This window comes from Pogona vitticeps, chromosome 5 (genome assembly GCF_051106095.1).
Source record: "Pogona vitticeps strain Pit_001003342236 chromosome 5, PviZW2.1, whole genome shotgun sequence".
Taxonomy (NCBI): domain Eukaryota; kingdom Metazoa; phylum Chordata; class Lepidosauria; order Squamata; family Agamidae; genus Pogona; species Pogona vitticeps.
The window spans coordinates 44,021,372-44,042,983 of record NC_135787.1 but is presented as its reverse complement, the minus strand read 5'-3'; the positions used below and the strand labels follow the sequence as shown (position 1 = coordinate 44,042,983).

General features: G+C 38.6%; 1 protein-coding gene across 5 annotated transcripts in view; it reads left to right on the top strand.

Annotated features, from left to right (window-relative positions):
* Positions 1 to 21,612, top strand: part of LRBA (LPS responsive beige-like anchor protein) — a 456,729-nt gene that overhangs the window by 355,467 nt on the left and 79,650 nt on the right. For all 5 annotated transcript variants that reach the window (XM_078394767.1, XM_078394766.1, XM_078394768.1 and 2 more), the window contains one exon: positions 9,380 to 9,532. In XM_078394767.1, the coding sequence (XP_078250893.1) occupies positions 9,380 to 9,532 (153 nt within the window). The remainder of the gene's footprint in view (positions 1 to 9,379; positions 9,533 to 21,612) is intronic.

The window sequence follows — 21,612 nt, the reverse complement described above, 5'->3', positions numbered from 1 at the left end:
AACTCAAATCTAAGTATGTAAGTCAAGTCAATATTTTCCTATGAGAGCGGTTCTTAAGTCAAAATGTTCTTAACTCAAGCCGTTCTTAAGTCAAGACCCCACTGTATTAGATCCAGCCATTGGAACTGTTTGTAAGAAGTCATTTAGTTTCTGTAGTATGTCCTAGCTATTACATTTGTGATTAAGTTATCTTATTTGCTCTTCCTTTAAAAAGATTCTAAAGGTATCTTGTTTACTGCTTGCCTTTGCTCTTGGAGCACACTCATTATTCTTTGTCTCACACAGCAAGTATCCTCCTTGCACCCCAAAAAAGGTGGGAAGCAAAAGCTACATGGTGTTGTGGAGGGCCTACCTTCATCAACCCAGAAGCATGTTTTACAGAGAGCCTGTAGTGGATGATAGACTTCACAAGAAACAGTGTTCAAGCTTACGTCTGAGTTGGTCTTTACTGGCAGCTTGAGAGGGAACTGGAGGAAATGGAAGTGAAAGCTTCCTGTTTATTTCACAGTAACCAATGCAAATAGCAGATCAGAAGATTGTAAGATCACGGCCCTTTGTACTAGTGACAAAGACTTGGATATATGTAATAATATGCAACATCTGTATACAGATTCAGCTCAGAAAATGCTTGCAGAAGGCCTGAAAATCTGGATACAGTACCTCAGGATATAGAAGATGACAACATCAACCATGGCTTTCCACTATTGAAAGACATATTCCAGTATCATTCGTAGTTTCTATCTTCCTAGTACATATGCAGGAAACATCAGGAGAGCTATATTAGTATCTCTTGGAGAGTCCAAAATCAAACCTGAAGGAGCAATCACAATGCCATGCAATGCTGTCTCTCACAAAGTGATGTTCACCCTCTGTGTCAGAGATGATATCACCCTTGCAGGGCCAGCTAGCTTTTCTGCCCTTTGACCCCATTAGGAGAGTGCTCAATGTGTCACTCCCAACGTTCATCACCAAAGGCATGGTCGAAAGTAATTTCCAGGAAATTGCCACATACCTGTGTATCCTGAAATACCACCAGTGATACGAATCCCCTCTGCTCCACTAGGTCCACTCAAGATGACCATGGACCATCTGTAAAAAGTAAAAAGTCATATCCAGGGTAACTAAATAAATCATATGGGTTAATAGTCTTATCAGTACCCGGAACTGAGATGGTTTGCTCTGTCTTGCCTTGATTCCAAAGACCAAAATAAAATCATGAAAGGACAATGCTTCCCCATATTTGTAATTAAACCTGTGCAGCAAAACCTCACTGGAAGGAAAAAAAAATACTGTTCTGAATCCAAAAGATGGCTACTGGCTACTCAAACTAGACAAGGGATTTGCTAAGCTGTACATATTGAACGTTCTGTAGGGTTGCTCTCATTTCAATAGGTTGTCCTTTGGAATTAAATTGCCAATTGAAGTATTTCAGCAAAAGAACCAGGGATACTTCTGTGATAACCTGGGCATACACAATGACGAAGCCCCAGCAACATCACAGCATTGCATGAACCTTGCACAAGTCCTGATGAAAGTACAACAGAGAGGTCAGAAGTGTAATTGAAGAAAACATTACCTTATATCATTTCAAAAGTTTTTTTTTTTTTGACATGATGTGCATATGTCCAAGTCTTAGGAGGTGCCATGAGATACAGAAGAAAGAAAGAAAGAAAGAACCACCAAAAACAAGAGTGGTTGAATTATTCAGTGCCCAGCAGAATTTGTCACAAGGAAGTGGTAAAGACTTGCCTACAATAGACAGGCATGTGCTTGGTTCTTAACCTTGGGCAGGTGTTATTTTGTTTGAGAAGTATAATATTGGACAACAGCCTTTGAAAGAAGCAGAATGTAGTAAGCAGCACCTATCTGTTTTAAAAGACAGGCTTATATTGTCATGGGAGCTCACTTTCCTTGATGAGTATGGTTGAGATTTTTATTTTATTTTATTTTAGATTCAGTTAAAACTGGTGGTTAGAAGTCAATCTGTTTCTTTAGTCATCCTGTTACTGTTCAGTATCTGCTTTGTTGTACATACAGGAAATTTCTGCAGTCATTTAACTACTTATCTCAGACCTAAGGGCAAATCAGTTATTAACACATCACACACAGTGAGTTATTTTCCTCCACAGAAGAAGGTGTGAACAAGTACTATAGAAATGATTTCTTTAAGCATTGTTAACTTTCTCATTAGCCAAAGCGGGTTCCAGAGTGGCTTATAAAGAGAGATAGTAAGTTAGTCCTTTGCCAAGGCTTACAATTTACCAAACTCAAACATTGATTCTTAAATTGTTGTAATAACCAGTTTGAATGATTCAGGTCACCAGACTGGATGACCTATTGTTGGATGGCAAATAAAGAAAGGCCAGACGCAGTAAATATGATAGCCTTTTTCCTCTCCTGTCCCTCTGTTCAGTAACCTGACAGAATATTGCTTCATTTGGGTGGCAAACAGGCATAGAGGAAGTACAACAAGAAATACATGACTTCAAGAGATAATTCCTGTTATAATTCAAAATTCACATTCTGGTGAGTTCAAATTAAAAGGTACAGGGATCTCTGTGCAGGCTTTTAGGATTAAAAAAACACCCTTCTTTGCCAAGCATGATTTTAAAAAAATGGGGAGGGAGAACTTTATGTTAGAGCAGTGTAGTCTGCTTACTGTCTTTTAAGGTGTAAATGGAAAAAATGTTGCAGATGATATAGCAGGACTGGCAGCTGTTAGACTTCACTCAGAATGGACCCTAGTTTTCCTGTGTACAAGAAAGGCCATACAAAGCAATAAACTTTAGAATATGCATTTTGTAAATCAAAAGCTCTCCCTCCCTGTCCTTTATAAGAGGACAGCATTGACTCTTATGCAGTTACTGTTAAGTCAAGGCTGAAGAAGATTCTGTAGCATGGCCATTATTGTTAGCAACATGCCAATCAATCTAGTATTTGTAATAATTATCAGAACAGGATCCAATCTGAAAAAAAGTTTTTAGATGATCAGCAGTGTTGAGAATACTGATCACTACAACAAAAAATAAAAACAAACTCATTTTGATGCATTTGTTCTTGTCACAAAACCTGTGCACAAGAGTCAAAGTTATTCTTCTTCTTTTGGTACATGGACACATGCTTCAATGAATAGTGTCTTATTCCATCCAGGATCTCATGATCCCTGCAGGCATCCTGTTGCAGAAATCTTGAGCCAACTGTCCTGCTCAGCTGTATGAAGGCATTCCAGCACACATTGCACGCTACATAAGAGCATAAGAAGAGCCCTGCTGGATCAGGCCAAGGGCCCATCTAGTCAAGCTCCCTGTATCTCACAATGGCCCCACCAGATGCCTCTGGGAGCACATGAGAACTAGATAGCTGTCTCCTGATACCCTCCCCTGCATCTGGCATTTGTAGGTACCTTCCTTCTAAGCCTGGAGATTATACATCTCCATCATGGCTTGTAACCTGCGATGGACTATAAACCACTGTGAGTGGTTTATAGTCTTTTCCCTTCAGCTCTCATATCCCATCCCTTACCTTCTTGCAGACCATGTACACCACAATCTTTGCCAGAACTTTAGACCTGAAACCTTACCTCCATTTTACTTCTCCGTGAATCTTGCTTCCCAAGTCTTGTTTTGGATCATTTATATGTCCTTGAAAACTCTTAACATTTGACCATGGTTCCATTGAAATGTTTAAAAAAGAGCCAGACAGGGCGCAGTAAATGATAATACGTTAAAAAGGAGTATTCAGAGTACTTTATTTGCATTATTTTAAGCATTTGTACAACATCCAGGGATGTGGTGGCGCTGCGGGCTAAACCGCAGAAGCCTGTCCTGCAGGGTCAGAAGACCAGCAGGTTGTAAGATCGAATCCATGCAACGGAGTGAGCTCCCGTCGCTTGTCCCATCTTCTGCCAACCTAGCAGTTTGAAAGCATGCAAATGCAAGTAGATAAATAGGTACCATCTCGGTGGGAAGGTAAAACGGCGTTCCCTAGTCACGCTGGCCACATGACAACGGAAACTGTCTTCGGATCAGCGCTGGCTCTAGAGTCGGACACGACTGGACTAAAAATACCTTTACCTTTACAACAACCATAAAGCCACAACATGATGGAAATGAGATAGAAACCTGACATCTTACACATTTAATTAATTTCGGGTTTTTTTTTCCTATTCTAACTTTCAGAGCTATAAGGGTGTGTAAAGTGGAGAACAGCAACACCGTAAAAACAGCAATTGAAATTAGGATTATTTATTTTCTATTTATTTAAAATATTTATACTTCCTCCCCAAAGTGGGTTATGATGTTAAAAATAAACAATAGGAGAACTGGAAAGGGAAGGGAAAAACAAAAAATAAAAATAAAAATTAAGAAGCACAACCCCTACTCTTAGGCAGCCAATCACCGAGAAAAAAAACTGCCTGAAGAGAAAAGTTTTTGCCTGCTCTGTGGAAAGATAGCAAAGAGGGGGCCAGCCTGACATCCTGTGGGGGGAGTTCCATAGCTTGAGAGCAGCAACAGAGAAAACCCTCTCTTGTGTCCTCACCAAACATACCTGTGAGGTAGGACAAAGAGAAAGGCTTCCCCTGATCATTTTAAAACCTAGGTAGGCTCTTAGATGGAAATACAGTTTCCCAGGTAAACTTGGACCCAAGTCATTTAGGGATTTATAATCAAACCCAACAGATTGAATTGTGTCTGGAAACAGACCAGCAGGCAACGGAGCTGCTCTAACAAGAGAATTATTGTTAAGGCAATAACCAGCCTCTGTAATCAGCCTCAGTTAACAATCAGATTCTAGCATTTTGGATCTGTTGAAGCTTCTGAACACTTTCTAAAGGCATCCCCATGTAGAGCATATTATAGTAATCCAAATGGGATGTATCAAAGGCCAGTTCAGACATCTCCAAGAACAGGTGCAGCTGGTGCACTAGTTTAAACAGTTACATCAAGCAGAGATAAAGCCACATATATTGTACTGTATAACACAACAATTAAAGTCGCAATAGGCTGAAGAACAAACATGGGAGGCTTCCAAAGGAACAGCAGTTGGAACATCTTAAAAGCTTTTATGCAATTGTAGGGTTTTGGAAGATGAGGATGAATTCTTGTGCCAGAGGAGTAACTTATTTGTAGCTTGGATATTCTGTGCTATGCGTGCTATGAGACATACTAAAGACCCATACTATTTTCATTAGAGTATGGAGCTTTTTGTGGAAAAAATGTTAGAAGATTTGTTGTCATCAGCAACAAACCCTGAGCTCTTCAAATAATGAGACACAGTGTGGAATGTGAGGCACAGTTTGGAATGTTTTTGCATCCTGCTAATACACTTCTAAAAAATTAAAGTCTGAAAAATACTACGTATTTGGAAACTTCTGAGTTGAAAGCAAAAATCATTTATGAGTTCTCACATTGAGCAGTAATGAAAGACATGAAAATGTTGAACAATAAAGACTCACCCATTTTAAATTGCATTGTAATATATTTTGTGTATTTCCTTCACTTAATATTGATAACACCCCTACTACAATTTAAAAGGTTTCTAAAAGGGAGATTGGTGAAGTGGGGGAGGGCAAACAAAGGCCCTTACATTTTGGCCAACCTATTCCCAGTTCTTCCCCACCTCCCACCTCCTCCCATTTTTCCTGAAAACTGTTTTAAAACCTCTTAATAGCTTAATTCCTGCTTGGTTTTTCCTGTCTTTGCTTCAGCAACTTTAGGCTGACCCTATCCATAATCTGATGACCTGGCATTGCACTCAGCTATTTGAAAACTGTTCCGGCCATAGTTGACCCTGAGGGTGGTATCTGGAAGACCACTGATCCATTGACCCATGTCAAGAGTGGATTTAAAATCTGTTCTACTGGGAATCTGACATAGTTAGACACTAGGGCAAATGCACATAATGTGTTTTTCTGCTTATTAAATAGCAAGTCATTTTCACACGTTAGAAGGAAAACCAATTTTACACCAGTTACTTGCTATGCAATCATTTCCTGAAGCAATTACAAATATTAAGCTTTTCCATTCATGAAGTAGAGGCTACAAGAAATTAATAGATTTTGCATGGATCTGTTGCTTTGCTTTGCTTCCTTATGCTTTTGCTTGCTAACGTATCTTAATGATGTATAACGCGTCTTTGCTGGAAAATCCAAAAGAAACACAAAAGTAAAAAGCAATTATGACAAAACACTATTCAATAAATACATATTTTCAAAAATAATGGTATAATGGTTTAGATAAGGATAACTGGATACTGACTACTCTTACCATAAAGTGGCCTCGCTGTCATTGGAAACTTAGATGTGGCATTCATTTTGTTGACAGAGATAATTGTTTGGCCATTCATCCAGGTGAAGTTTCAGCAGTTTATTTTAGCTGTTTTAATGGATTAGAATAAACAAGCATGATGTTGTAATTTCAAAGCATAGGTTGCTTTAAGGGGATAGAATGAAGCTGCATAACAATGAAGGTCACTGAAGCTGAAGAAAAATATCTACATTGTTAAGAAAAAAGTTTTGATAGACCTGGCCCTTTCACATGAAATTAACACAATGGGACAATGGTTTGATTCAAACTTAATCCTAAATTAATAGCTTCATTTACATTAAAATACTTTTGCTTCTGTTTCTTCAACTAACTGCTATTATATTTAAACCAGGACAGAATGTGGTTATTTTTTTATTATGCAGACTTAATAAGGAACAAGCAAACTTCAAGCTATAGAGATAAATCTGACTTTATTTCAATCAGAGCTTGGAATGTTACTTTTTCAAAAGAAGCTTGTTGCATTATTTCTCAGTAGTCACACTGTTATTGTGGGTGAAAGTTTAATTCATGCAGGTAATCTGTTGCATTCTGTGTTATCAGTGCATCACCTTGTCATCACGTTCACCCCACGCCCCATGCATTGAAATAGTCTCTTGTTCTTGGTAGTGGCCAATTCTAAAATTGCACATCACAAATACTCATGAAAAGCCAAAAGAGAATGCATCCTTTGCTAGTTAGAAAAGTCATAAAACCTACATTCCTGCCAAATTGCTTCCAAAAGTGAGCTATCAAAGTTAAAGTTTGAAAGTCAATGGAAAATATTACTTGTTACACCTCAAATATAACTTAATTATTACTTCTTGTAGTATTTGTACTGAGATTTTATAACAACTTATTACAGTGCTTGTTACCTGAAAAGAAACTAATGAGAGGTAGATATTACATGCAATGAGTCACTTCCAACCTCCAGTTTTAATGGAGTTAAAATTATTTATTAATTAAGTAATTAGTTTAGGATTGAGATATATGTGGAAGCAAACAAGATTATTTGGAAACAAAAACGAAAACATAAGGTCTTATTATTGTGGCCACCCAACAAGAAAAGAGGAAGGGGAGGGTACAACCTTAAGGTTCATTCATGTGCTGATAAATCCAATTTAATGTTCAGTCTGAATGAGGCCAATGGGGGCACATATGCTTACATTCATATCTTACTATCATATCATAAACTCAGGGCATTACATTCAGAGTTGGGGACTCTCTTGGCAAGAAAGTACATAACCAAGAGAATGAAGAGAAGGTATTTTCCTTTATTGCTTCCTCACCTTGCAGGCCGCTGCCCTTCCAAAGTTGCTCTGGGGGTTTGGAGAACTATCTAGAGCAGGGTATACAGTTGTGTGCAGGGACTATGGAAAAGCACTGTTTTTCTACTAGTGGATCAGTTTAATGGGAACTACAGGATATAACCCCAAATATTATAAATATGGAGGCCGCTTTATACTCATTAACATTAGGGTCACATCATGGAAACACCTATAAATGTAGCTTTGATAGATAGGTTTCAGATAGGGATATGGATACAGAACATGTAACCATAGTGTTGAAGTATGAACAATGATGTACAGAAATAGCTAATCTCCTGTTACATTAGAGAACCGCTTGGCTTGGATTGTTGTGTAGAACAAACTGCACATAAACTCTTTCAGTTCAAACCTATTCAGAAAAGTACATTTAAACAATCCATTTGGAATCTGTACCTAGAGATTCCCTACTGCTCACAAAAGTTGCTCTCAGAAGAAATCCACTAATGGAACAAAATCTTTGGATCCAACTTAGTACTGGAGTTCACTAATAATGCTGCATTCAATACTTCTAGCCTTATAACACTTCAAGTTATAACCTATTGGTGTTTGCATAAAGTTTGCATAACATGATATGGGTAGTCAGAGCTAATTGATGACCAGGTATGCAGATGAGACATGTCTCACTACATCAATGAACCACAATTATTTTCAGCAAGTTATACAAACTTAACACACACACCAATAAAAAAGCAAAAGCAATGTGTGCTGCTTACAGTATATACCGCCCCATAACACTTAAAGCACTCTCTGGGTGGTTGGTTTACAGGTTAATTATGCAGGCTACACATTGTGCCCCTCCCCTGAACTGGGTACTCATTTTACTGACCTCAGAAGGATAAAAGGCTGAGTCAACCTTGAGCTGGCTATCTGGGGTAGAACCCTGGGTCATGAGCATAGTTATGGCTGCAGTATGGCTGTTTAACCACTGCACCATGAGGCTCCAATAAGATTCTGGCCTGTGATTTTTGGCTCTTGGAAGTTGCTTCTGCAGAGAAGAACAATAAAGACTTTCTTGCTTGCTTTGAGCGATCCCTACTATCTAGGCAATCCTCCAGCCAAAATATATAAGTCCAGATCGTCTTCATCAGGAGCAGGAGTTGCTTGCATACATCATACTTCTCAGTTAGACATAGTAACCACTGTAACTGGCATGAGAGGCAAATACAATGGTGTCTAATGTGTTAAAAAACCTTTCCCATGGCTGTTTCTTGAGAATGCAAGTATCTTTTCTAAGACTCAGCTACTAGCATTTGGAAATGGGATCTATTTAAGGAGTACATTAAAATGGATGAAGTGTGGTATATATTTGATAATATTCTTTAGTATCTAGAATAATTCTAAATATGGAATGTGGGTTTATATTTTATGAATATAAAATGTTTTCAGCCCCCACTATAAGTTTTTTTTATTGAGGGTTAGCTTTTGTAGTTCCAACAGGGTGTTTTTCTTACTCATTTACAATCCAATACCACAGGTATTTCAGGAATACATTATTTCAGGACAGTTTTTCATTCTGCATTCTGCGTTATTGTATTGTATTGTGTCACTATAGAGATGCATTGAATATCAAATGCATGTAGAAATTAATAGATGATAGATTATGTACTGGAAAACTAAATGTGTTAGTAAAATGTTCTAAATACTTTTCCATTGCACTCCTCTTTCTCTTATTAATAGCAGTGCTCCCATAATGGGGACACTTCAACAAACCCGATTTATAACATGCCACTGTTTTTCAATTCCATACAGGAGCTTATTCCTGAATTTTATTACCTCCCTGAGATGTTTGTCAATTTCAATAATTACAATCTCGGAGTGATGGATGATGGAACAGTAGTGTCTGATGTTGAACTTCCACCATGGGCCAAAACCTCAGAAGAATTTGTTCGCATAAACAGATTGGTAAGATAGTCTTCAACTATTGAATATGCTAAGAGATGGAGTACAAAATGTTTTTCCTTGGAGTATTATATTTGTCCTCTTTTTTCTGTGAATTTATGTAGGCTCGACTTTGAAGAGGTATTTTTGGGTTTGGGAATGCCTAATGGGATTTCTGAGCCAGCTTAAACAGTTCTCACGCTGATTCGTATGAATTCATTTGTTCTGATGAAATTGTAAAATCTGTTAATCTATTAGTTTGCTTTTCTCTCTGCTTTGATGTACCTATTCACCTAGCACTTTCTGAAACAAGTTTTCAGATGTTCTATGACATGCTTTGGCCTCTTAAATAGAGTCACTGAAATTACTAGTGCATCCTACAGTAGTGAGAAATAGACACACCTTTTCACATCAGATATTTGATTAGTGCCACTAGAAAGAAGCAATAACCCTTGTGTGTGTTGACTATAACATATTAAAAGTGTAGAATTTCAAAACAAATGCTTGCCATTTTTCAATTCACTTGATTTTTTGCAAGCTGAATGTTTAGTCTTTCTGAGTTCTCACATTCATGGGTATCTGCTCTCTTGAGTCTGTTACTGATATCCTGGCATTTATTGCAGTCTGGTAATTTTTAAAAAATTATCTGAAACATTATGGAAGGAGTATTTGATTAGTTCATGTACTTGTTACTGTTCTGTGCTGTCAAGTTGCTTCTGACTTAAGGTAACCCTACTTGGATTTTCAAGGTACTATATATGAGATGTTAAAATAATGGTTATAATTGTCACATACCCCCAATGAATTTCCACGTCAAGGAGGAATTAGAACCCAGTTCTCCTATGTCTTAGTCCACCACTTTGTCTACTATGTCATCCCAAATCTCACATGCGCTTTGGCTGTATCTCTCCCCTTATTTTGGATTAAGTCCCATTAAATTGAAAATATGCTTGATGGGTTTTTATATTAAAAAGCTTGTGGTAAAACACACATAATCAGGGAAATATGCTGAGATTTAGCTGTAGGGCCATAAGTAGCATGAAGCAACTGGGGCTATGCTCCTGGAAGCCAAGTTTATAGAGCATAGCAATCATCTGATGAGCTAAAGGCAGATGAAGATGTTCAGCTGACGTTTTCCTGTTACCTGTGGTGAGAAGCAAAATGCTGCCTCTCCCATTGTTGAGAAATGCCATTGCCACCTACTGAATGCATGGGGGGGGGGGGGAAACAAAAGCTCTCTACCACCTGTTGCTAGAGAAACAAGAGGAGGCAGCTCCTGCATTTCCTGAATCAAGAAGCTGTCTCTGCAACACATGCTTCTTTTCTTTGGAACCAAGATATGAGGTCATCTGCACTGTGAAGCAGATGACTTCAGAGACTCCCATTCCCATCATGTTTTGGTTCCATGGTTCTCCCCATGAAACCAGCATGCAAGAAAAAATGCTGACTCTACATGGAAACTGAGTGCTTTGATTCAGGCAATTGCGGTGCTGCATGGTGGAGGGTGAGGTTTTTTAATTGGCATTCACAAAGCTCATATTGACTGACTTTTAAAATAAGGCTGCAATCCTATATAGTATCACTTTCATTGAAGTAAGTCCCACTGAACGTAATGAGATGTAGTTCTAAATAAAGAAGATATGAAATTGAAGTGGAAATTAGTAATGTATACTTGTGTGGAGAATCTTGACATTATTTTACCATTTTCAAGATGAAATGAACATCTCTGCTTTCCTTCGCTGTTAAAAATTAAATAAATGGTGAGTGCCATTTAGGTAAGAAACTGCCTGAATTTATGAATAATGGGTTGATTCTGTGGCTCGATCATAGAGCAGATAGATAATTTTAATTTTTTGGAGTAGTAATTGATAGGATTCTGTTTCCCAACAACCAAAATAATAACATTTAATTTCTAGATCCCTTATATAGGAGAATCAATGAATTTTGCACACAGCAATAATGGCATCATTACAAGAATACCTTCAAAACAATGGCTGAAATCCCTTTGCTTAGCATCGTCCGTTGTAACAAGAATAGACCCATTGAAAAAAACTATGGAGGAATTAAGTCTTAAAATCCCCACTGAACCAATGGGTAATACTCTAGTGCAATTCACTAAGCTAAGTAACAGGATTTCAGCTGATGTATGAATTGTATGGGAATTTGTTAAAAAAACTTGATGTGTTTTTTTAACTGTATTTAGCAAAAGAGAAATGAGCTCTCAAATATCACAGTGGTATTCTTAGTATTTCAGCTAGATTAGTTTCTGATTCTGTGCAAAAATCATGTTGCCTAATTGGAATTGTTGCTGAAATGACACTGGTAAATAAAAAGGAAAAGTCTGATAGGAGCGAGGTTACTGAATAAATAATCACTGCTATAAACTTTGAAATAGCCGTGTTAGTATGTTTCAGCAAAAACTTATCAAAAACCAAATATTCTGATACCTTTACAACTAAAAAAAAAATCAAATTGGGAGCACAGTGATGTAATCTGTATTGTGATTGATTGTGGAAATGTATATATGTAGACTTGTACAGTCAGTATTATCTTCACTTGGTTGGAGATCACATATGCCTGTCATGCTGCTGCTGTAAATACACTTTTGCTGCACGAAATGCTGCTGGACTGCGTGTGTTTATTGCTGGACTGCCTAGACCGCCATGTACTCTGCTGAAACTGCTGAAAAACGTAATTCCACGAGGAAAACGCCAACAGCAATTTACTTAATATTAAAATAATTAGCACTAAAAGTAGTAAAGAGAGGCTATTAGAGGAAAATGAGTTTTGAAAGCCAGATTCTCCTCTCCTCAGTAAAATACCTGCTGGATAGCTCAGTGGTTTAGGTATCTAGATGCAGAGCCAGAGGTTGGGAGTTCAGTTCCCCACTGTGCCTCCTTGACAGGAGGTGGATTCAGTGATCCATAGGGTCCCTTCCAGCTCTGCAGATCCTAGAATATGAAGCTTGAACGTGTCCTTTAAATGGCCTTGAGGTAGAAGATGGAAAAACTGCTGCAGCTGGAACACTAGAAACTAGATCTTGGACAACTCCAGCAGCTGTTCTGTTTTCTTTCCTTCCTCCCTTCAAGCCAGGAGAGTCTTCAGCTATCCCAGCAGTGACACTTGGAGAAGGAAGTGCTGCTTCATCTAGAGCAGTGGTGTCGAACTGTGGCCCTCCAGATGTTCTTGGACTTCAATTCCCAGAAGCCTTCACCACCACCTCTGCTGGACAGGATTTCTTGGAGTTGAAGGCCAAGAACATCTGGAGGGCCACAGTTCGACACCACTGATCTAGAGAATCGGATGCAGAGAAGGTCCCTTGGCATTATACCTTCTTTCTTTTTCCCCTCAGGGCAATATGATGGGCTATAGGGTGAGCAACCTGCCTGGTTTCCCTATTTTCTCCTTTTAGGATGATCTACAACAGTGGTTCTTAACGTGGGCGATAATGCCCCCCAGGGGGCGATTTCATTTTTCAGGGGGGCGGTAAAACAAAAAGGGGCGGCATGGGGGTGCTGGAGCAGAAGGGGGGCGGTAGGGGGGCGCTGGAGCAAGCCAAACCTGTGAAGATGGCTGCAGCCTTTTTACAGTGTGCATGAATATATATTTTCCTCCAATCTTAATTTAGTTTCAGAGTTTTCGTCTTGAAATTTTTAGTTCCTGCATTGCAGTTTGTTTTTATGCCCTTTTTATATTTCTTTTTCCGTCTTAAAATTCACTTGCAACTAAATCATTAAATGTTACTTTTTTGGGGCATTTCATTTTCTTGGAATTGAATTTTGTTTTCAGGGGTCATTGGATTTAAGTGTCTCAAACAAACAAACAAACAAACAAACAAACAAACAAACAAAAACAAACAAACAAACAAACAAACAAACAAACAAAAACAAACAAACAAACAAACAAACAAATAAATAAATAAATAAATAAATAAATAAATAAATAAATAAATAAATAAATAAATAAATAAATAAATAAGATATCAGCGTGGGAAGGGGGGCGATGATAACTTCCTCAATGGCTCAAGGGGGCGTTTCTTTCAAAAAGGTTAAGAACCACTGATCTACAATAATGGTCTACAAGTTAAAACTAGGAGTAAAAACTGAGAATTCTACCTTTGTTTCAACTTGACAATATATAGCTGTGACCTCCAATATAGGTCCTTCTCTACTATTCTCTTGAAGACCAAGATAGACTGAAGTGGTCCCTTAGATATCTATTAACAATATAAAGTCAATATAAAGAGCTACTTCCTCACTATAGAAAAAAATTGTAACAATGTAAAAAGTCCCTCGTAACATTAAAGAAGACCATTTATAGAGGCCATAACACAGTGTTTTTTTTAGAAGCAAAGCATATCTGCATTTAGTTAGTGCCTTGACGCAAGACTAAGAGCCCTGTGATTTCCATTAAGAAAACCATCTTTTGCTTGCCATTGGTAACTTGTGCAAGCAGTGTGATCCTGTGCTACTATGCTCCCAGGACTTTCCACTTAGCAGAATCTGGTACTGTACTGGAATTTGTCATAGTTGCTTATTCTTAAGCAGATATAGTATATCAAAACATATTCCATAGGCTGTTGTGGATAAAAGCCTGCATATAAGATGCCTTGCAAATTATTTTTGCTCTGTATGCAAGGTCTTGCACATACTGAGTATGAATGATACAAAATAAGATAAACAATTACATGATTAATGAATTCTTTTCTGGTCTTACAAAAATATGTTCTGCTTTTGTAATTATACAGTACCAATTACTGTATTGGTTGGCTGTCTCATTAATGGTTTTATAAGATGATAAAAACATGAGTAGTGAGCAAAATTATAAGAATATATTTGTTTTAATACTTTGAAAAAGAATTCACAACAGCACATGTTCCTTCCCAGGAATGTAACAGAGTGAAAACTATCCATTTATTACATTCCTGCAATGTCCTAGATCATAAGAAATTATAATATAGTTGTAAGTGCCCATGAAAGCTATCACAGATTTTCCTGCAGTGATTGGACCCCATGAAATGCATACTGCTTTGATCTGTGACCTTTTTGTGGTGCTAATCGGGTTCTTGATATCATTATACCTTGCTCATTAATCATATTTCCTACATCCCATCCGCCAACTAGACAGTCCTAGCCTCTGTTTCAGCCTTGTGCCTGGCAGTTTTCTGCTTTTCCAGATTATTACGCTGTGATACTTTGGCTTCTCATAACCAGACCTGCATCAAGCTGTGCACTACAATTAAAGTCAGATGGTCGTCAGGTTGAACAGGGATACAGTGTTGCAGCTGCCTGTCTATTATTGGAATAGACCAGCACGAGGAACAGATGATCTATAGGACAGTACATAATAACAGATTGTACAGTACCAGTTCAATAGCAGGGGTTCATAATACTAATTAGCAGCGATTGTTACTCTAATGTGACTCCCCATATTAAAAATATTGTACGAAATGCAGTATCGTTATACAAGTTATTGCATGCCCACTTCATCTTTGTTTTCAAAGAAAATACAGGAAAACAATGCAAGGATTCCCTTTTTATGGTGTAAATGTTTTAATAACTGTACAGTATCATGTCAATATTCTATCAAGAATTTGCCAGTGAAGAGGGAGAGCAAAATAATTGCCCTAGACTGGAAACATTCAGTCACACAGGAAGGAGATGCCACAGATGCACTAACTGGAGTAACTTGCATTAATTTCCTAGGCAAGCAGAGCGATGCTCACGATTTTACTACAAAGTTTTACTTTATATGGAGTACAAAATGCCAGATGTTTAAGAAAATATATTACAACAATATGTTGGTGACTAGTACATGCAAAAGAATTTTTTTGAGAAAACCAATCTGTATTTTATAGATTACAGCAAAGCTTTTGATTGTATGTGTCATGAAAAGCAAAGAACTGTACTAACAGCAATGGAACTGTCATAACATCTGATTGTCCTAATACATAATGTGTACTGTACACAAAAGGCTACATCTAGGACAGAATATGGAAAACATAATGATTTCCCATTGTCAAAGGGCCATCAGCACAAAGTTATCTTTTGACTAAAAGCAGTAACTTGCTTTTTCTCTTTGGTATTGCTCTTACCTTTAGGATATTAATCAATTTGGGGTCAGGGAATTGGAACTAAGGACGTGCATTCAGATTTGGAAATATTCAGAATTCACTGATTAATGCCATAATATTTCAGTAGTTCTGAATATATCCAGATTCGATTGTTCCAAATATCTGTAACACTATTTCTAATATATAGAGTCATATTTATTCATATAGATTAGAAAGCAAAGAGCTAGGTTTCTGCTTGCTAGAGGAGTGATTCCCAACCTTAGGTCTCCAGATGTTCTTGAACTACAGTTCCCAGAAATCTTCTGGGAATTTTAGTCAAAGAACATCTGGGGACCTAAGGTTGAGAACCACTGTGCTAGAGGAAGAAGTGCAACTGAAATCTATTTCTCAGTGTGATTTCTCTTAGTGGGGAGATAGCCATTCTTAGTCATATGATCTTAGTGTTCCAGGGGCTTGGTTGGCATGATGGATGGCATTAAGAGGGGACAGTCTAGGTGGATGGGGAGAGGGAGAACAGCGTTTTTCCAGCCCCAAGTGGTGGCCCTGGCAAACAAGCTAAAGGACCTTTTCACTATAGGACTGCCTCCTTGTGAAAGAAAGAGGAGTACATTCTAGCAATCCTCCTAAACCTCCAAATTAAGTATCAGTCAATAGATATTAAGCAGCAGCAAGAGGAGGGCAATACCAACCAACTTTCCATCACATGCAGCAGCTAGTGGAGAACGTCTGGCAAACACTGAGGAGTCAGAGCAGGAAGAAACTAGCAATGTTCATATAACTCAAACATCAGTACCAGCAGTTGTAGTCTAGAGTCTAAGTCCCTCACCAATGCAACATGAGGGCAAGCTTTCTGGGACACTGTCTTGATAAGCATGCAGGTACCTGTTTTCCAGATATACCACCCTAGAGGAAAGGCATGGCAAAGGTAGAGGCATATGTGCTGGAGCCCTACAAGCCAAAAGAGACTGATCTTACTGGGCTAAGAAGGAGTCTGTTTGGGGAGGTCTGGCCGAGGTGGTGGTGGGACTTGTCTTGCCCACCATCTAGTGTGCCCTGTGAGCATGTGTTCTCTTAGGCAGGGGACATAATCAGTTCACATCACTCACATCTGGAACCTGGATCTGTAGAAAAAAACTTACCTTTCTTAAAGTGAATCTATGATTGCTGGGCTTGCTGAAGTCCCCTTTAAATAAGAGAGAGTGGCACTTACTCTGCTCACAATACTAGATATGCCATGGTCCAGTCTGTCGGCCTCTCCTTCAGCTTTTTACATTCTTCCAGATACTACTCCAAGATTGTGCTCATTCCTTCAACTGTGCAGTTTCCCATGCTGTTGGCACAGTTCTCACCCACTGGAGGTCACCTGCTGCTCGAATCTGCATGCTACTGCTGCCCAGGATGCAATCCAATGCCCACTCCCCAATGAAATCCAATACTGCTCGCATTTCTTCCCGGCATTCCCACTGTTGAGGGTTCAGTTACTATGCCCATTACAGTAATTTCCTAACAAGTAGGCACTGTTGGCTGTTGGTGTGCACTCTTTTAGTTTGGCACAATCTGTGGGAAAGCATTAGAGGACACAGAGAGACCTTTTAAAAATGCTTTGCCTCTTTGTGTTTTTTTTTAAAGGGGGAAATGATGATGATATAGCATTCATATTTCCTGGAACAGAGTTCTGGATATCTGGAAATTCCAAATCTGAAGGACTGTAATCTGAATTTGAATTTTGGTCCTAGTGCACATACCTAATTGTTAGAGGACAATGTCCCAGCTGTAGCTATTCATCTCAGAACAAGCAGCTAGTATAGGGTGCCTGTATTCTCAGCTCATCTGGGATACATGGTTAGGAAAAGAACCAGAGTTGTCAGTAGTATCTGGTTAGTATGGGGAAGTCTGCAACTGAAATTGTTGGGTAAAATTCTGAGTTGTTTCAGAGTATTCTACTATGCATTATCCTAGAAAACACTCGCCAAAGTCTTGCCAACTACCATGGCAACAGTACTCTGGGCTTCCCACCAGGCAACCTGTTCTTGTTTTCTGGTGTGCTATTGCCTTTTAATTGTCATAGGCAATTAATTAATTTGAGAACTGGCAATTGTCTTTAGAACTATGCATTTTTGTATCATGGTGATCATTTACTGGTCAGATCTACAAATGTTGTGTGAAAGCCTTGTGCTTTAAACACATGGCCATCACTCTGCAGTTGACAATCACTTAGTGCTTTGTTTTGTCCTGATGTGAATGCCTATTCTATATCATGGCATCCAGCATAATGTGAGTGTGAAGTATATGACAGAGAATTCTCCCTGTACCAGGAGAGTGTTGACATGTTTAAGGCTTATGTAGGTTTAATACCTACATATGTTATGTTGTGGGGGTATGTTATTATATTTAGCTAGATAAGTTCACATTTTATGTAATGTTCTGATTTTGTATTGTATTTCAGCAATGTACTTAATAATTGGAAACTGTGATAATAGATGCAGACCAGGCAAATTTTGTATGAGAAACTGTTTACAGATGATATCTTTTACTTGTGGGGACGTAAATTAATGCTACTTAAATGGATTAAGATAACTCTTTTAGAGAGGATTTTAAGCCCAGACAAGATTTTGGGGGCCAAATATGTGCAACAACTGACAGCGCTTACACATTCCTGCATGGAAATCTGTGATTCCCTGCCCAGATGATCTTTTCACTGTTGGCAAAGAAAAAACATTCCTCACTGCATATTCATAGGCTGCATGTATATAGTAGTAAAAGTACAGGTAGGTGGGGCTGGATAGTGTGGGCTCCAAATCCTTGGAGAAGCAGAGTTAATTTCTCTATACTCTGTTTACCCAGAGAAACTCGTTGATCATTGTTTCTACACAGGACCGCTCTCATCAGAGGGCAAGCCACCTCATGGCAGGATGTTGACATCAATCCTTCTGCAATAATGTCCCCAAAGATGGTCGTTTACCTCGCAGGACTGAGTGACTAACAGCCATTGATTTATGGAGGGAAAGTAGAAGGATCTGTTCAGAGACTTTTGGGGCCCCATTTCTTGGGGAGAGCAACAGTATTGATGGTTCAGTCTTTTTTCACTTTGAGATGAATCCTAAGGAATTTCTTTTGGTGGAGGAAGCTCCTCTGGATCATGACCATTTCCGTTCTATACCCCTATCCTAGATTCTATGTCTCAGTCATGCTTGCTTGTGACAAAGAAATAGTACCTGCAGAACTCATAAGAGCCTGCCCATAGAGTGATGTCTTACCATCAAAATATTTTCCTGGATTCTCTTATATCTGATTAGTCTATATGGGACTATATATATAAGAAAAAAGTTTTTTAAAAAAGGAGAAAAAGGTATACACACACATACATGCACACGCACACACACACACCCCTTTTCTCCTTTTTTTACTTTTTTCTTATAGCTGCTGCTTTATTATCTTACACTTTCTCAGTCAAGCGAAGAAATGAGGCTTGGGTTTAATTCCCTTGGGGACAGCAGTGCCATCTCTCATCTTATATATCTTTCTGGCTTTGTAGGCTGCCTTAATGGAGAAATAGAAATGAGAGATTCCCCCCTCACTTTTTTTATTGTCTACAGCAAGTACTCCACATATTGCATATAGATGGAACAGCAAGTTTTATGCCATTCTTTTGCCGAAAATATTTTTTAGTAAAATATGTCTGAAATTATATAAATGTAAGAGGAGCAATTATTTTTAAAGTACATTTTGTACTGTGCATTTTGCACAGAAAAGCTGATTAGCGCATTTTTAAGGCCATGAAATATATAACTCATGGTTTTTTTTACAGTAAAAATTCCAAAATATAATGTCTTATTTCTCTACACTGCTAGAGGACGTTCTAGCAAACAACATAAAATATCATGTTTTCTAAACGTGAAAAGTGTTCAGTAATGTTTGTCTCACTCACTGTTTCATTGGTGTTCTGTCTCAATTGCTTGCCTTTTTGCCAAACAGTTCTTTCAGTCACCAGTTTTAGCACTGGATACCATATGTAGGTTTCCTCCTTACGCATGTTCCCTATTGATTTTTGATCATTCAGCCACATTCTTTTATTCGTCTACTGTTTCCTCTTTGGCTTGGTTTTCCTGCCCAGTTGCCCAGTTCAGACTCCTTAATCATAAAAGTTATTCCTAACTGCCTGGAATCAAGTGCTTCCAAATTCTAAAGCTTGATGAAATTGTATAAGTTTCCTTCTGCTAAAACTCCATGGTGAATTGGAAAAGCTGGAATGGCTTTTGACATTCATTCCTGGCCTGCACAACTACATATCTCAGGATGCATGACTCAAAGGTTTTGTAATGGCACTCATTTCAAGAGCCAACTTCCTTGATGCTGAAACAGTCCTTGATGATCTGGTGTATGCTGTACCAAAGTGGGACATTATCCAAAAATGAGAGATTTGAATGCTCTGTTTTCACCATCTGTTTGCCATGAGAGGTACAATTCAGGCATGCATGATTCCTCCTGTGGCACTCATGCTGGCACTAGAAGCTTTTTAGAACATTTCCGCCTTCTTCAGTAGAGACGTTTGAAGCAAGTCCCATGTGGAGAAGTGATATTAGAAGTGGCAGGAAAAGCTGTTCTTAAGCCCCTCTCATATCCATATTGTTCTCTGATGTTAAAACAACATGGCAGGCAATAAAATGGGTCTCGTCAGGTGATACAGCATTATTAAATTTAATCAAGGTAGCCCATGGACTCAGGGAAGACTGGAAAGTTAGAAACTCTCGATCCTCCATCTTAAATAATGGAAGTATCCCACAACAAACTCAAAATTGTATCTGTCTCTTGAGCATCTAGGGTTCTTGCTTCTTGGAAAACAGAGTGTTAGCACTCTATACATTGTCCATAATATAGTTCATTTTAAGTGAAACATTAGGTGAAGAAAGTCAATTTAGTCTATTTATTTATTTATTTACAAGATTTTTTTTAAGCTGCACCATTTCCAATGTCTTTTGTTTGGTGAGTTCTAGTGTTTCAGTGAAAACGGTATCTGGTGGTGTAAACCCCTCTAGTAGGTTGCCCTGCTGAAAGCCTGAATTACGTGTACTCTAAATCACTGGTTCTTAACCTTGGGTTACTCAGGAGTTTTGGATTACAACTCCCAGAAGCCTTCACAACCAACTGTTCTGGTTGGGGTTTCTGGGAGTTGCAGTTCAAAAACATCCGAGTAACAAAGGTTAAGAACCACTGCTCTAAATTAGTGGTCTCCAACCTTGGGCCTCCAGATGTTTTTGGACTTCATTTCCCAGAAATCCTGACCAGCAGAAGTGGTGGTGAAGGTTTCTGGGAGTTATAGTCCAAGAACATCTGGAGGCCCAAGGTTGGGGACCACTGCTCTAAATTATGGACAATTATGGCAGTGATAGCTGAGTTGGCATGAAATTCTCAAAAGATTCTCATTTGATTATATGATTTTTTTTTTGTTCATGATTTTTTTTACATCAAATGGAATGTTGCAAGGAAATATGATGGGTCTGTTTGGAGATCATAATACTGTAGCAGTATTGTTTTGTGTTCAACATATTTCATATTCATGTGTTCTCGAAGGCTTTCAGGGCCGGGATCTGATGATTGTTGTGGGGTTTTCGGGCTCTTTGGCTGTGTTCTGAAGGTTGTTCTTCCTGACCTTTCGCCAGTCTCTGTGGCCGGCATCTTCAGAGGACTGAAGTAGGAAATCTGTCCATGCTCTGTTGCTGTTTGTTGGATAGTTGAGTATTTATAGCTGTGGGAACAGCTTTTGTCCTTTTCAGGAGATAGGGTGATCAGCGTGTTTTTGTTGTGGATGTATTGTTGTGATAAAGGGGAGAGATTATCTGTCACTGTGGTTGATGGGTGTCTTTAGCTGGTCTTTTTTGTGCAATGATTCCTGGTCCCTGTGGCTGGCTAGAGTGTGTTAACCTTTTGCAGGCTGTATTTTTTCAGTGCTGGGACCCAGGATTAGGGATTTCAATGGCTTCCCTGTGCAGTCTAACATAATGATTGCTGGTGTTGTCCAGTACTTCAGCAT